The sequence below is a fragment of the Ascaphus truei genome, chromosome 20, assembly GCF_040206685.1.
Source record: "Ascaphus truei isolate aAscTru1 chromosome 20, aAscTru1.hap1, whole genome shotgun sequence".
Classification (NCBI taxonomy): domain Eukaryota; kingdom Metazoa; phylum Chordata; class Amphibia; order Anura; family Ascaphidae; genus Ascaphus; species Ascaphus truei.
Window position 1 is genome coordinate 16,639,156 of NC_134502.1, and position 12,699 is coordinate 16,651,854.

General features: G+C 49.5%; 1 protein-coding gene across 1 annotated transcript in view; it reads right to left on the reverse strand.

Annotated features, from left to right (window-relative positions):
* LOC142470958 (extracellular calcium-sensing receptor-like) overlaps positions 1 to 12,699 on the reverse strand; it is a 37,444-nt gene that overhangs the window by 12,582 nt on the left and 12,163 nt on the right. The window contains exons 3-5 of the mRNA XM_075577765.1: positions 8,417 to 9,229; positions 7,808 to 8,035; positions 6,067 to 6,190 (exon numbers count right to left, since the gene is read on the reverse strand). Coding sequence (XP_075433880.1) covers positions 6,067 to 6,190; positions 7,808 to 8,035; positions 8,417 to 9,229 — 1,165 coding nt within the window. The remainder of the gene's footprint in view (positions 1 to 6,066; positions 6,191 to 7,807; positions 8,036 to 8,416; positions 9,230 to 12,699) is intronic.

The following is a 12,699-nucleotide window of genomic DNA, read 5'->3' on the forward strand; positions in this document are numbered from 1 at the left end:
CTGCGCAGTCACAGAGCAGCGCAGAACTAGAGGTAAGAAGCAGAGAGAGAGGTGGGGGCGCTGCGCAGAATCACAGAGCAGCGCAGAACTAGAGGTAAGAAGCAGAGAGAGAGGTGGGGGAGCTGCGCAGTCACAGAGCAGCGCAGAACTAGAGGTAAGAAGCAGAGAGAGAGGTGGGGGAGCTGCGCAGTCACAGAGCAGCGCAGAACTAGAGGTAAGAAGCAGAGAGAGAGGTGGGGGAGCTGCGCAGTCACAGAGCAGCGCAGAACTAGAGGTAAGAAGCAGAGAGAGAGGTGGGGGAGCTGCGCAGAATCACAGAGCAGCGCAGAACTAGAGGTAAGAAGCAGAGAGAGAGGTGGGGGAGCTGCGCAGTCACAGAGCAGAACTAGAGGTAAGAAGCAGAGAGAGAGGTGGGGGAGCTGCGCAGTCACAGAGCAGAACTAGAGGTAAGAAGCAGAGAGAGAGGTGGGGGAGCTGCGCAGTCACAGAGCGGCGCAGAACTAGAGGTAAGAAGCAGAGAGAGAGGTGGGGGAGCTGCGCAGTCACAGAGCAGCGCAGAACTAGAGGTAAGAAGCAGAGAGAGAGGTGGGGGAGCTGCGCAGTCACAGAGCAGCGCAGAACTAGAGGTAAGAAGCAGAGAGAGAGGTGGGGGAGCTGCGCAGTCACAGAGCAGCGCAGAACTAGAGGTAAGAAGCAGAGAGAGAGGTGGGGGCGCTGCGCAGAATCACAGAGCAGCGAAGAACTAGAGGTAAGAAGCAGAGAGAGAGGTGGGGGAGCTGCGCAGTCACAGAGCAGCGCAGAACTCAAGGTAAGAAGCAGAGAGAGAGGTGGGGGAGCTGCGCAGTCACAGAGCAGCGCAGAACTAGAGGTAAGAAGCAGAGAGAGAGGTGGGGGAGCTGCGCAGTCACAGAGCAGCGCAGAACTAGAGGTAAGAAGCAGAGAGAGAGGTGGGGGAGCTGCGCAGTCACAGAGCAGCGCAGAACTAGAGGTAAGAAGCAGAGAGAGAGATGGGGGAGCTGCGCAGAGTCACAGAGCAGCGCAGAACTAGAGGTAAGAAGCAGAGAGAGAGATGGGGGAGCTGCGCAGAATCACAAAGCAGCGCAGAACTAGAGGTAAGAAGCAGAGAGAGAGGTGGGGGAGCTGCGCAGTCACAGAGCAGCGCAGAACTAGAGGTAAGAAGCAGAGAGAGAGGTGGGGGAGCTGCGCAGTCACAGAGCAGCGCAGAACTAGAGGTAAGAAGCAGAGAGAGAGGTGGGGGAGCTGAGCAGTCACAGAGCAGCGCAGAACAGAGGTAAGAAGCAGAGAGAGAGGTGGGGGAGCTGCACAGTCACAGAGCAGCGCAGAACTAGAGGTAAGAAGCAGAGAGAGAGGTGGGGGAGCTGCGCAGTCACAGAGCAGCGCAGAACTAGAGGTAAGAAGCAGAGAGAGAGGTGGGGGAGCTGCGCAGTCACAGAGCAGCGCAGAACTAGAGGTAAGAAGCAGAGAGAGAGGTGGGGGAGCTGCGCAGTCACAGAGCAGCGCAGAACTAGAGGTAAGAAGCAGAGAGAGAGGTGGGGGAGCTGCGCAGAGTCACAGAGCAGCGCAGAACTAGAGGTAAGAAGCAGAGAGAGAGGTGGGGGAGCTGCGCAGTCACAGAGCAGCGCAGAACTAGAGGTAAGAAGCAGAGAGAGAGGTGGGGGAGCTGCGCAGTCACAGAGCAGAACTAGAGGTAAGAAGCAGAGAGAGAGGTGGGGGAGCTGCGCAGTCACAGAGCAGCGCAGAACTAGAGGTAAGAAGCAGAGAGAGAGGTGGGGGAGCTGAGCAGTCACAGAGCAGCGCAGAACAGAGGTAAGAAGCAGAGAGAGAGGTGGGGGAGCTGCACAGTCACAGAGCAGCGCAGAACTAGAGGTAAGAAGCAGAGAGAGAGGTGGGGGAGCTGCGCAGTCACAGAGCAGCGCAGAACTAGAGGTAAGAAGCAGAGAGAGAGGTGGGGGCGCTGCGCAGTCACAGAGCAGCGCAGAACTAGAGGTAAGAAGCAGAGAGAGAGATGGGGGAGCTGCGCAGTCACAGAGCAGCGCAGAACTAGAGGTAAGAAGCAGAGAGAGAGATGGGGGAGCTGCACAGTCACAGAGCAGCGCAGAACTAGAGGTAAGAAGCAGAGAGAGAGGTGGGGGCGCTGCGCAGTCACAGAGCAGCGCAGAACTAGAGGTAAGAAGCAGAGAGAGAGGTGGGGGAGCTGCGCAGTCACAGAGCAGCGCAGAACTAGAGGTAAGAAGCAGAGAGAGAGATGGGGGAGCTGCACAGTCACAGAGCAGCGCAGAACAGAGGTAAGAAGCAGAGAGAGAGGTGGGGGCGTTGCGCAGTCACAGAGCAGCACAGAACTAGAGGTAAGAAGCAGAGAGAGAGGTGGGGGCGCTGCGCAGTCACAGAGCAGCGCAGAACTAGAGGTAAGAAGCAGAGAGAGAGGTGGGGGAGCTGCGCAGTCACAGAGCAGCGCAGAACTAGAGGTAAGAAGCAGAGAGAGAGGTGGGGGAGCTGCGCAGTCACAGAGCAGCGCAGAACTAGAGGTAAGAAGCAGAGAGAGAGGTGGGGGAGCTGCGCAGTCACAGAGCAGCGCAGAACTAGAGGTAAGAAGCAGAGAGAGAGGTGGGGGAGCTGCGCAGTCACAGAGCAGCGCAGAACTAGAGGTAAGAAGCAGAGAGAGAGGTGGGGGAGCTGCGCAGTCACAGAGCAGCGCAGAACTAGAGGTAAGAAGCAGAGAGAGAGGTGGGGGAGCTGCGCAGTCACAGAGCAGCGCAGAACTAGAGGTAAGAAGCAGAGAGAGAGGTGGGGGAGCTGCGCAGTCACAGAGCGGCGCAGAACTAGAGGTAAGAAGCAGAGAGAGAGGTGGGGGAGCTGCGCAGTCACAGAGCAGCGCAGAACTAGAGGTAAGAAGCAGAGAGAGAGGTGGGGGCGCTGCGCAGTCACAGAGCAGCGCAGAACTAGAGGTAAGAAGCAGAGAGAGAGGTGGGGGGCTGCGCAGTCACAGAGCAGCGCAGAACTAGAGGTAAGAAGCAGAGAGAGAGGTGGGGGAGCTGCGCAGTCACAGAGCAGCGCAGAACTAGAGGTAAGAAGCAGAGAGAGAGGTGGGGGCGCTGCGCAGTCACAGAGCAGCACAGAACTAGAGGTAAGAAGCAGAGAGAGAGGTGGGGGAGCTGCGCAGTCACAGAGCAGCGCAGAACTAGAGGTAAGAAGCGGAGAGAGAGGTGGGGGAGCTGCGCAGTCACAGAGCGGCGCAGAACTAGAGGTAAGAAGCAGAGAGAGAGGTGGGGGAGCTGCGCAGTCACAGAGCGGCGCAGAACTAGAGGTAAGAAGCAGAGAGAGAGGTGGGGGCGCTGCGCAGTCACAGAGCAGCGCAGAACTAGAGGTAAGAAGCAGAGAGAGAGGTGGGGGAGGTGCGCAGTCACAGAGCAGCGCAGAACTAGAGGTAAGAAGCAGAAAGAGAGGTGGGGGCGCTGCGCAGTCACAGAGCAGCGCAGAACTAGAGGTAAGAAGCAGAGAGAGAGGTGGGGGCGCTGCGCAGTCACAGAGCAGCGCAGAACTAGAGGTAAGAAGCAGAGAGAGAGGTGGGGGAGCTGAGCAGAATCACAAAGCAGCGCAGAACTAGAGGTAAGAAGCAGAGAGAGAGGTGGGGGCGCTGCGCTGAATCAGAGAGCAGCGCAGAACTAGAGGTAAGAAGCAGAGAGAGAGGTGGGGGAGCTGCGCAGTCACAGAGCAGCGCAGCACTAGAGGTAAGAAGCAGAGAGAGAGGTGGGGGAGCTGCGCAGAGTCACAGAGCAGCGCAGAACTAGAGGTAAGAAGCAGAGAGAGAGGTGGGGTAGCTGCGCAGTCACAGAGCAGCGCAGAACTAGAGGTAAGAAGCAGAGAGAGAGGTGGTTGAGCTGCGCAGAGTCACAGAGCAGCGCAGAACTAGAGGTAAGAAGCAGAGAGAGAGGTGGGGGCGCTGCGCAGTCACAGAGCAGCGCAGAACTAGAGGTAAGAAGCAGAGAGAGAGGTGGTTGAGCTGCGCAGAGTCACAGAGCAGCGCAGAACTAGAGGTAAGAAGCAGAGAGAGAGGTGGGGGCGCTGCGCAGTCACAGAGCAGCGCAGAACTAGAGGGTTGAGAATGAGGGAGAGAGTGAGGTTTGAGAATGAGGGAGAGTTAGAAGGAGAGAGAGGTGTGGTGTGAAGGAGAGGGAGGTGGGGGAATGAGGGAGAAGGAGAGTGTGGTGGGGTTGTGGGGGAGAGAGAGCGAGGTGTAGGTTTATAGTCTGGTTCCAATTTATTTTAATATATACTAATAAATGGATTTTAAATCAATCATATTTCTATACTTATAGGCCAGTATATTTGCTTCTCACTGCACAATAGCCACTTACCAAGGTTACTCTCCATACAGACACTGAGTGCATTATAAAGGGACTTATCTGGATGATAGTGTCTATACTTCATTCAGTGTCTTTTCTCCTTACTACTGTTCAGTTATATTGCCCTTTTGCACCTGTCTGTATTCATGAGCGTCGGTCATCTTAGGTAGAGCGGGTTCATCCACCCCTTTGTTTGTAGGTGTGGGGAGACAGAGAAAGGTGGGGGGGTGGGAGAGAGAGAGGTGGGTGCGTTGGAGAGAGAGATAAGGAGCGTGTGGGAAAGAGGTGGGGGCGTGAGGAAGAGCAAAAGAGGTTTAAGTGGGGGAGGAGAGTGAGAGAGGGAGGAGGTAAAGATGAGGTATGAGAGATAGAGGGGCGGGGGCATGGAACTATAGTCCTGAGCCCCAGGAAAGCTGTCTGCAGATCTTCTTATAGGAAGGGTTTGAGGAAGAGTTATAGGGAGGGAATTATTGGGAATATAATCCCACACCAAACACAATTAAACATTGAAAGAAAGGAATCTGTGACCAAACATATTACTATTTATGATGCAGTGGAATTCTTCCAGGGACAGAAAGAAGAAGAGGTGTCAGTGCTGTTGTCTGTAGTATCTCCCCAAGAGGGTGAGTAAGTGCATTTAGAGAGGGTCTTGGAATCATGTTAGAAAGTTAGGAATATACTTCACTGAGATGACAAAGATTTGGACAGAAAGGAGATTTTTAATGCAGTGGAATACTTCCAGACACAGAAAGAAGAGTTGTGAGTGCAGTGGTCTCTAGTATATTGCCATGGGGGTGAGTAAGTGCATTTTGAAAGGGTAGTGGAATCATATTATAAAGCTGGTAATATATTTAAATGAGGTGACAAATATTTTTTACAGAAACGAGACCCTAGAAGGTTTAAGTACTCTTTTATTAAAAGCATATTGAACTCGGGAAGGTAGAAAGCAGGAAGTCCCCAGGTTGCCTTTCTGATGATGTCACGTGTGTTACAGGAAGTTCCACGTGTCAAAGACATCAATGAGATTTCACATAACTTTTAGCTCTTCTCAGGAATGGGAAAAAAACAATGGAACTGGATGAATGAGCAGAAAGATACTTCTAACACTGGGGCCACTTTGCCACTCTGGACATGCTACCAAAGACACTCAGTCTGACACAAGAATGTAATGTTATATTCCTACTCTTTTCATACACCCTCTCCTGCTTTCACCACATGGTCCCTGTCACATGTACAGTATCATGTTCTTAATAGTGGTGCACAGTAGTAACCAGATCCTCTAAATGTTTGCAGATAAATAGGTGCTACTGTATTTCCTCTACTCATACTGGATGGAGGTACTTCCAAGTAATTCCTACAAAGTCCCCTAACCTACGGAATGCATCATACCACACAACAAACTCTCTTTTTCATAGGTACCCCTGGTATTATAGGACTTAAAAACATGTACCGTGCCCGCTAAAGAAGAGGGTAGAGTATGAGTTGCCTTTAATAAAAGAACGTTCCAATAGTAGCAATGAGTGAGAAAGGAATTAGGGAGTGAGGGTGATGGTTTGGGTTTGGTTCCACCAAGTTATTGAGATGTTTCTGTTGAAACTGAATGATCAACACAAGATTTATTTACTAGCTGCTACAGTACTTAGTACTTTGAAGACAAGGAGCACAGTTTGAAGTGACATTTTAAACCAAGCCCATCCCTCACCTGTGTGGTTGGAGATCTCTCCTTGGGGACAGGGGACACACTGGAAGCAGCAGGCAGGCTTCCCTCTTATAGCTGCCTTCCTGAAACCCGGGGAGCAGCTCTGACTGCAGACAGAGAGCGGGACCTGGAGAGAGAGGGAGGACGGTGACACAGAGACTGACTTTATATTCACCTGTACATACAGAAAGAGGAAAGGCTTAACTATATATCACCTGTACAGTTCCGGCCGATCTGAGTCTAAGTCGGCTAGATCCGCGGCTTTCAGATTATCCCGGTTAGGTGTGGTTTTTTGTCGTTTTCGCCAGGAGTGAACTGCGTTATTTTCGCGCTCGTGATATTAGCATTTTATTCTCGCTGTCTGCAATAGTGCAATGCCGTGTAAAAACTCAGGGGGGCGTTTGCGAGCTGTTGTCTTGGAAGTCTAATACCTTCGCGATTCAACCTACGTTAGTACACAGTCTGTGTGTGCGCGCGCAGTAATTGTAAATTTGCATATTTAAAGTATACATGCATTTGCAGTGCTGTGCTGCTGTACAGTATGTCTCATTTGAAAATTGTTGAAACGCATAGGCGTGTACAGTACTGTAACAGTGTCACATTTCGGCATATACAGCGCTCTCCCCTTGCTCAGGATAATTAACTGCACTGCAGGGTATTTCAACTTCTTATCTTCTGTGCAATGCAGTACATCTCTCCCACACCATTCCTTTGAACATGTGTCTGGTTTCAATCACATTCCTGCTTGACAGCAAGAATTTACTGCGCATGCACTTGTAACTTCGCCCACCACTGCTTGCTTGCCTGAGTGAGTGACCAAAAAAAAATTAATTTTTTTTTTTTATTGTAATTTTTTTATTTGTATTTTCTCCACAAGCCTGCAAAAACCATCTTACTGTATTACGATATTCAATCTGTGCTGTAGCTTTAGACTGCGACCCTATGCATTTGATTGCACATGGTTTATTTGTGTGCTTTTTACGTACTGTATTTGGGGGTGTATTATTATGATGAACTGCCTTTTGAAATTAAAGTATGTCTTCAGCTTTGAACTTCATGCAGCCCATATCAAATACGCGTAACTTCTGTCGGGTTTTTGGAAAACGGGCTGCACTTGAACACTCATGGCGACGGCTCTCTGGAGAATACTGTAACAGAAACTGGTCTTTGTCTTTATTTAATATGAAAAGGCTAAATTGATACATTTTTGCAACCTCTTCCTTCAGTCTCAAGGCCAAGTTACAATAGCCCACTGTGGTATCTTTTTTAAACGAAACACCTGCAAGTCGACACATTACTGAAGCGCATGCGCATTACAATTCATGAATATCTGCCATCTGGCGGACACGTGAAGAATTGCAACCTATTAAATCCGAACCATTCTCAATAAACGCATCAACCGCGCGTCAACCGCGCATGACCCGCGCATGACCCGTGGCTGAGAATGCAAAATGAATACGGCATGCTCCAGGTGAAGTGCGTCGCATTCCAGGAAAAAGCCAGGGAAAAACCGGTGATGTGTTACACACAGATCAGCCGCAGAAGTATATACAGAGAGAGACTGAGCTATCTGTCACCTGTATATACAGAGAGAGACTGAGCTATCACTTGTATATACAGAGAGAGAGAGGAGAGAACAGGTGTTTACTCTGAGATGTTTCACCTGTAGAAATGATCCCCCCACTACTGTAGGTGGGGCATTAATTTAGTCTCATTACTATTTAGTGCGGAGTTGTGCACGTACCTGTGTATCCCCCGCTGGCCACTGGATGGCGGTGGTGTTCACCATGAATATGTGTCCCGGTCTGGCAATAGCATCGTAACTCCCGATCTTTATGTGCTGGATGGTTCCCTGTGAACTCATTTGCCAGTTGACGATGTCGTACAGAGCTGGGATGTCCCCGTTAGAGTCGAAATACACGTCTTTGTCTTCTTTAGTCCGGAAATGGACGGACTTCATAGCGTGCAGAACCTAAGAGGAAGTTAATAGGATTAGAGGAGCCTCCCTGTGATGGGATAAAAGGTCATCTTATAAATATTATTCCTATAAGTTAATAATGTTTCCAAAGCGTGTGATTCTCTAATGTAATATATGGGCATCATCTGTATAGGATTACACTGCTAGAGAAACCCTGTTATCCCATCAGAGGAAAGCCCTGTTAAACGTTTCACCTAATAGGTATCTCATTTGTGAGACATCCTATTATCCCATATTGACAAATACAGCTGATGTTACTAACATATATATATGCCCTGCATCTTATCCCATTAGCGTGAGCAGATGCTGATCCTATTAATATCTCAAAGTAAGATCGAATACTACAAACATCAAAGAGCAGATGGGTGAAGATACCTCCCATGGTTGAAAAGTCAACATTTCAGAGCATCTCCCATTTAAGTTGGGGCAGTCCTTTTTCCTATGAGTTAGGATGTCCTGCAGAGCCCAGGTCAATGTGTAAACTGCAATGTAGACACTGAACGTCACCCCCAGAACATTGAAACTGCTGAAGGTACTTCCAAGAGACTCCTGACCAGTACAGAGTCTTGTGCCATTGGGCAACAGGGTCCCCGGGCTCTTCCACTTGCAGCCAAAGTTCTGCTCCCAAAACTCCATCATAAAGTTGTCATCTGGATTATTTTGGGGGTGGCCAGCATTGAGGAACTCTCTGAACCCAGGAATATGCCCACTGTGTAGGGCAAATCCAATGGTGCCCCGTAGGACACCCCAGTATCGCTCCTTGGAGAGCAGGGCTGAAGATGACCATGATTCACTTGCCACCCAGATCTTCCCCGTGACGTTGCGCCGCAAGAGCTCTTCTACCACCGGGAGAAAACTTAAGTCACTGGAGAAGACAACTACAACATTGGCATTTGATTCTGCGATGACTCTCGAGAGGTGGAGGGCATTGCGGTCGGGCCGGCTTAGCAATATGGACTCAATGAATGCCACACAGGCCCCAGCTCTCAGTATCTCCATCTTGGTGGCCAAGATACCCTCCTGACCATAGTCATTGTCCAGAGCCAACAGCCCAACCCATGTCCAGTTGAAGTAGGACACCAGCTGTGCCAGCCCTTGGGACTGGAAGACGTCGCTTGGGACAGTCCTGAAAAAGGAAGGGAACTGTGTACGGTCGCTCAGGAGGGAGCTGGTTGCGAAGTAGCTGATCTGAAAATAGATGGAGAGGAGAAGAAGGTGTAGAAGAAGGTGTAGTACGGAACCGGGCATCTATAGGCTGGTACAGTAATACAATATTACACAAGGAAGCGCAAACGGACTGTTGATAAGTGCTCCTCAGTGCTGCCTTAACAAACGGTCTCAAAAACCATATACAGAAGTGATTTTGAAATATAAAGCACAATTGAGTGAACAATACCATGGCACAGGATTACATAGCCTGACATGTCTAGGGCTGTTACAGAGCATACAGACCCTTACACCTCTAGGGCTAGCACAGTATATTCAGAGCTGGAAGCTGGACAAGGAAATTCACAGTCTGGCATCTTTAGAACTGATTCAGCGTATACAGAGCCTGGCACCTCCACGGCTGATACAGGGGGGAACAGAGCCTGGCACCTCTAGGGCTGGTACAGGAAATATAGCCTGGAATCTCCAGAACTGGTAAAGTGGATACAGGGGATCTTACAGGGGATACATAGATTGGCACCTCTAGGGCTGGTATAGGGGATAAAGTGCCTGGTGTCTCTAAGGCTGGTAAAGGGGATACAGAGTCAATTTAACACAACATAATAATATAATCTCATATATACAAATTTACACTTCTATAAAATGTCATATAAACTCTAGGACTAGTAGATGATACACACAGACTGTATATATGTCATGTAACCTCTAGGATTAGCACAGCATGCAGACATACACGCAGACTGTAAATATATTGTCATATAACCTTTAGGACTAGTATAGGATGCAGATACACACACATACTGTACATATGTTGTGCAACCTCTAGGGCTAGTATTTATTTACATGTAACATCTAGGACTAGTACAAGACACACACATATTGTTCTAAGATCAATTATATATACATATATATATAGATATATATAAATATATAAAAAAGAGTAAAAGACAGCGCCTTTTTCAGACAACACCCAAATTGCTGCAACCCTGATCCAACAAAGCAAGATGACACACCCAGCACAGATGCCTAATAGCAATGTGAAGTATAAAAATACTGGTGGTTAGGAACAGGTGGTAATATAATACCTCATGTATAAATAAAAATAATGCCAAAAAGAATATTAAAAAATGGTGAAAAAGTGTGTGTGTGTGACAAAAAATATGTTAAAAGTGAAAAAAAAAAAAAGGGTAAAACAGTTGTATAATCACAAAAAACAATGTGATGACATATGGAACAAGAAAAAATCAAAAATATAAAAATAAAGAAAAAAATGAATTGTATATAAAAATATGAAAAATTGAATGAACACCATAAATTATAAATAAATCAATACTTAAGTCCATATGCGTCCATTTGTATGACAAATAGAAGGTCCGGGCAGTTTCTTCTTGGGCTCACCAACCTCCCAACGAACCTAATAGAAAAGATAAAGAAAAAGCGTCCGATCCTTGTATAAAATCAGATATATAAGGTTTAATAATCCATGGACAGACAAATGCACACTCACACTTTGTCAATAAAATAAAGGCATGTAATGGGACCAGCCCATGCACCAGATGGACGTGAGAATTCACAGCCGTCCTCCGCGTTTCATCACTTGGCATAGGAACTACGGTGGTCGAGCAGTCCAGACGCCAGAGTGAGGACGTCAGTGAAGGATTTCCCTGGTCCCTGAGCTGTGAGAGGCAAATGGCGGCCACACTGAACAGAGGTGTTCCGGTTTGAAAGGAAAAAGCCCCTTTCAGTGACTACAGCAGCAGCAACATCTATTTGCAGTTACTTCCACCGCATTCAAACGGAGGACGGCTGTGAATTCTCACATTTGTCTATCCATGGATTATTAAACCTTATATATCTGATTTTATACAAGGATTGGGCGCTTTTTCTTTATCTTTTATATATAAATATATATAATATATATATAATATATATATATATATATGCAGTGCTCGACAAATAATGATAACAAGTCGCCCGTTGCGAGTGGATTTAGGCAGCTGGCGACCCGTGCTGCAGCTCAATGAATTCCCCTGCTCGTGCCAATTTTTTTTTTTTTTTAAATAAATAAATAAATAATCCCCCTCCCTGATTGGGTTAAAAAAAAAGTTAAAAAAAATGGCGGCAAATCCTGTGGTCTGGTCCCGGCGCGCGTGCACAGGGCAAGCAGAGTGTCCTGCCATTTGCGCTGCCTGTTCCCCCCAGCAACCCAGAATCCCCCGCACCCTCACCCCCCCCCCCCCCGCTCCCCACGTGGGACGGAGGGGGAAGCCCAAAACAAGCGCCACGCGCAATCTAGCCCCCTCCGCTCCCTCCCCCCTCCGCTCCCTACGTGGGACGGAGGGGGAAGCCCAAAGCAAGCCCCGCGCGCAACGCACGTGGAACGGAGGGGGAAGCGCCAACCCAGCTTCCCCCGTGCGCGCCTCCTGCGCATGATCTCCCCCTAATCATCTGCCCCCGATCCCCGCTTGGTGTTCGGGGAGCGTGCTTCGGGGGGGGAGGGGCCTGCTGCCGTGCGGAGGGGCCTGCTGCCTTAAGGAGGGGCCTACTGCCGTGCGGAGGGGCCTGCTGCCTTAAGGAGGGGCCTACTGCCGTGCGGAGGGGCCTGCTGCCTTAAGGAGGGGCCTGCTGCCGTGCGGAGGGGCCTGCTGCCTTAAGGAGGGACCTGCTGCCGTGCGGAGGGGCCTGCTGCCTTAAGGAGGGGCCTGCTGCCGTGCGGAGGGGCCTGCTGCCGCGTGCGACCCGGTGAGTGTGTATGTGTGTGTGTGTGAGTGCCAGAGTGAGTGTCTGTGTCTGTCTGTGAGTGAGTGTCTGTGAGTGAGTGTCTGTGAGTGAGTGTCTGTGAGTGAGTGTGTCTGTGTGTGTGCCTGTGCCTGTGTGTCTGTGTGTGTGTGTGTCTGTGTGTGTGTGTGTGTGTCAGAGCGAGTGTGTGTCTCTGAGTGTTCTGAGTGAGTGTGTCTCTGAGTGTGTCTCTGCATGAGTGTCTCTGCGTGAGTGAGTGTGCCTGTGTGTGTGTGCCTGTGTGTGTGTGTCTGTGTGTGTCTGTGTGTGTGTGTGTCTGTGTGTGTGTGTGTCAGAGTGAGTGTGTGTCTCTGAGTGTCTGAGTGAGTGTGTCTCTGAGTGAGTGTCTCTGCGTGTGTGTCTCTGCGTGTGTGTCTCTGCGTGTGTGTCTCTGAGTGAGTGTGTCTGAGTGTGCCTGTGTGTGTGCCTGAGTGAGTGTGTGTCTCTGCGTGAGTGTCTCTGCGTGAGTGTGTCTCTGCGTGAGTGTGTCTCTGCGTGAGTGTGTCTCTGCGTGAGTGTGTCTCTGCGTGAGTGTGTCTCTGCGTGAGTGTGTCTCTGCGTGTCTGTGAGTGTGTGTGTCTGTGAGTGAGTGTGTCTGTGTGTGTGCCTGTGTGTGTGTGCCTGTGTGTGTGTGTGTGTGTGTGTGTGTGTGTGTGTGTGTGTGTGTGTGTGTGTGTGTGTGTGTGTCAGAGCGAGTGTGTCAGAGCGAGTGT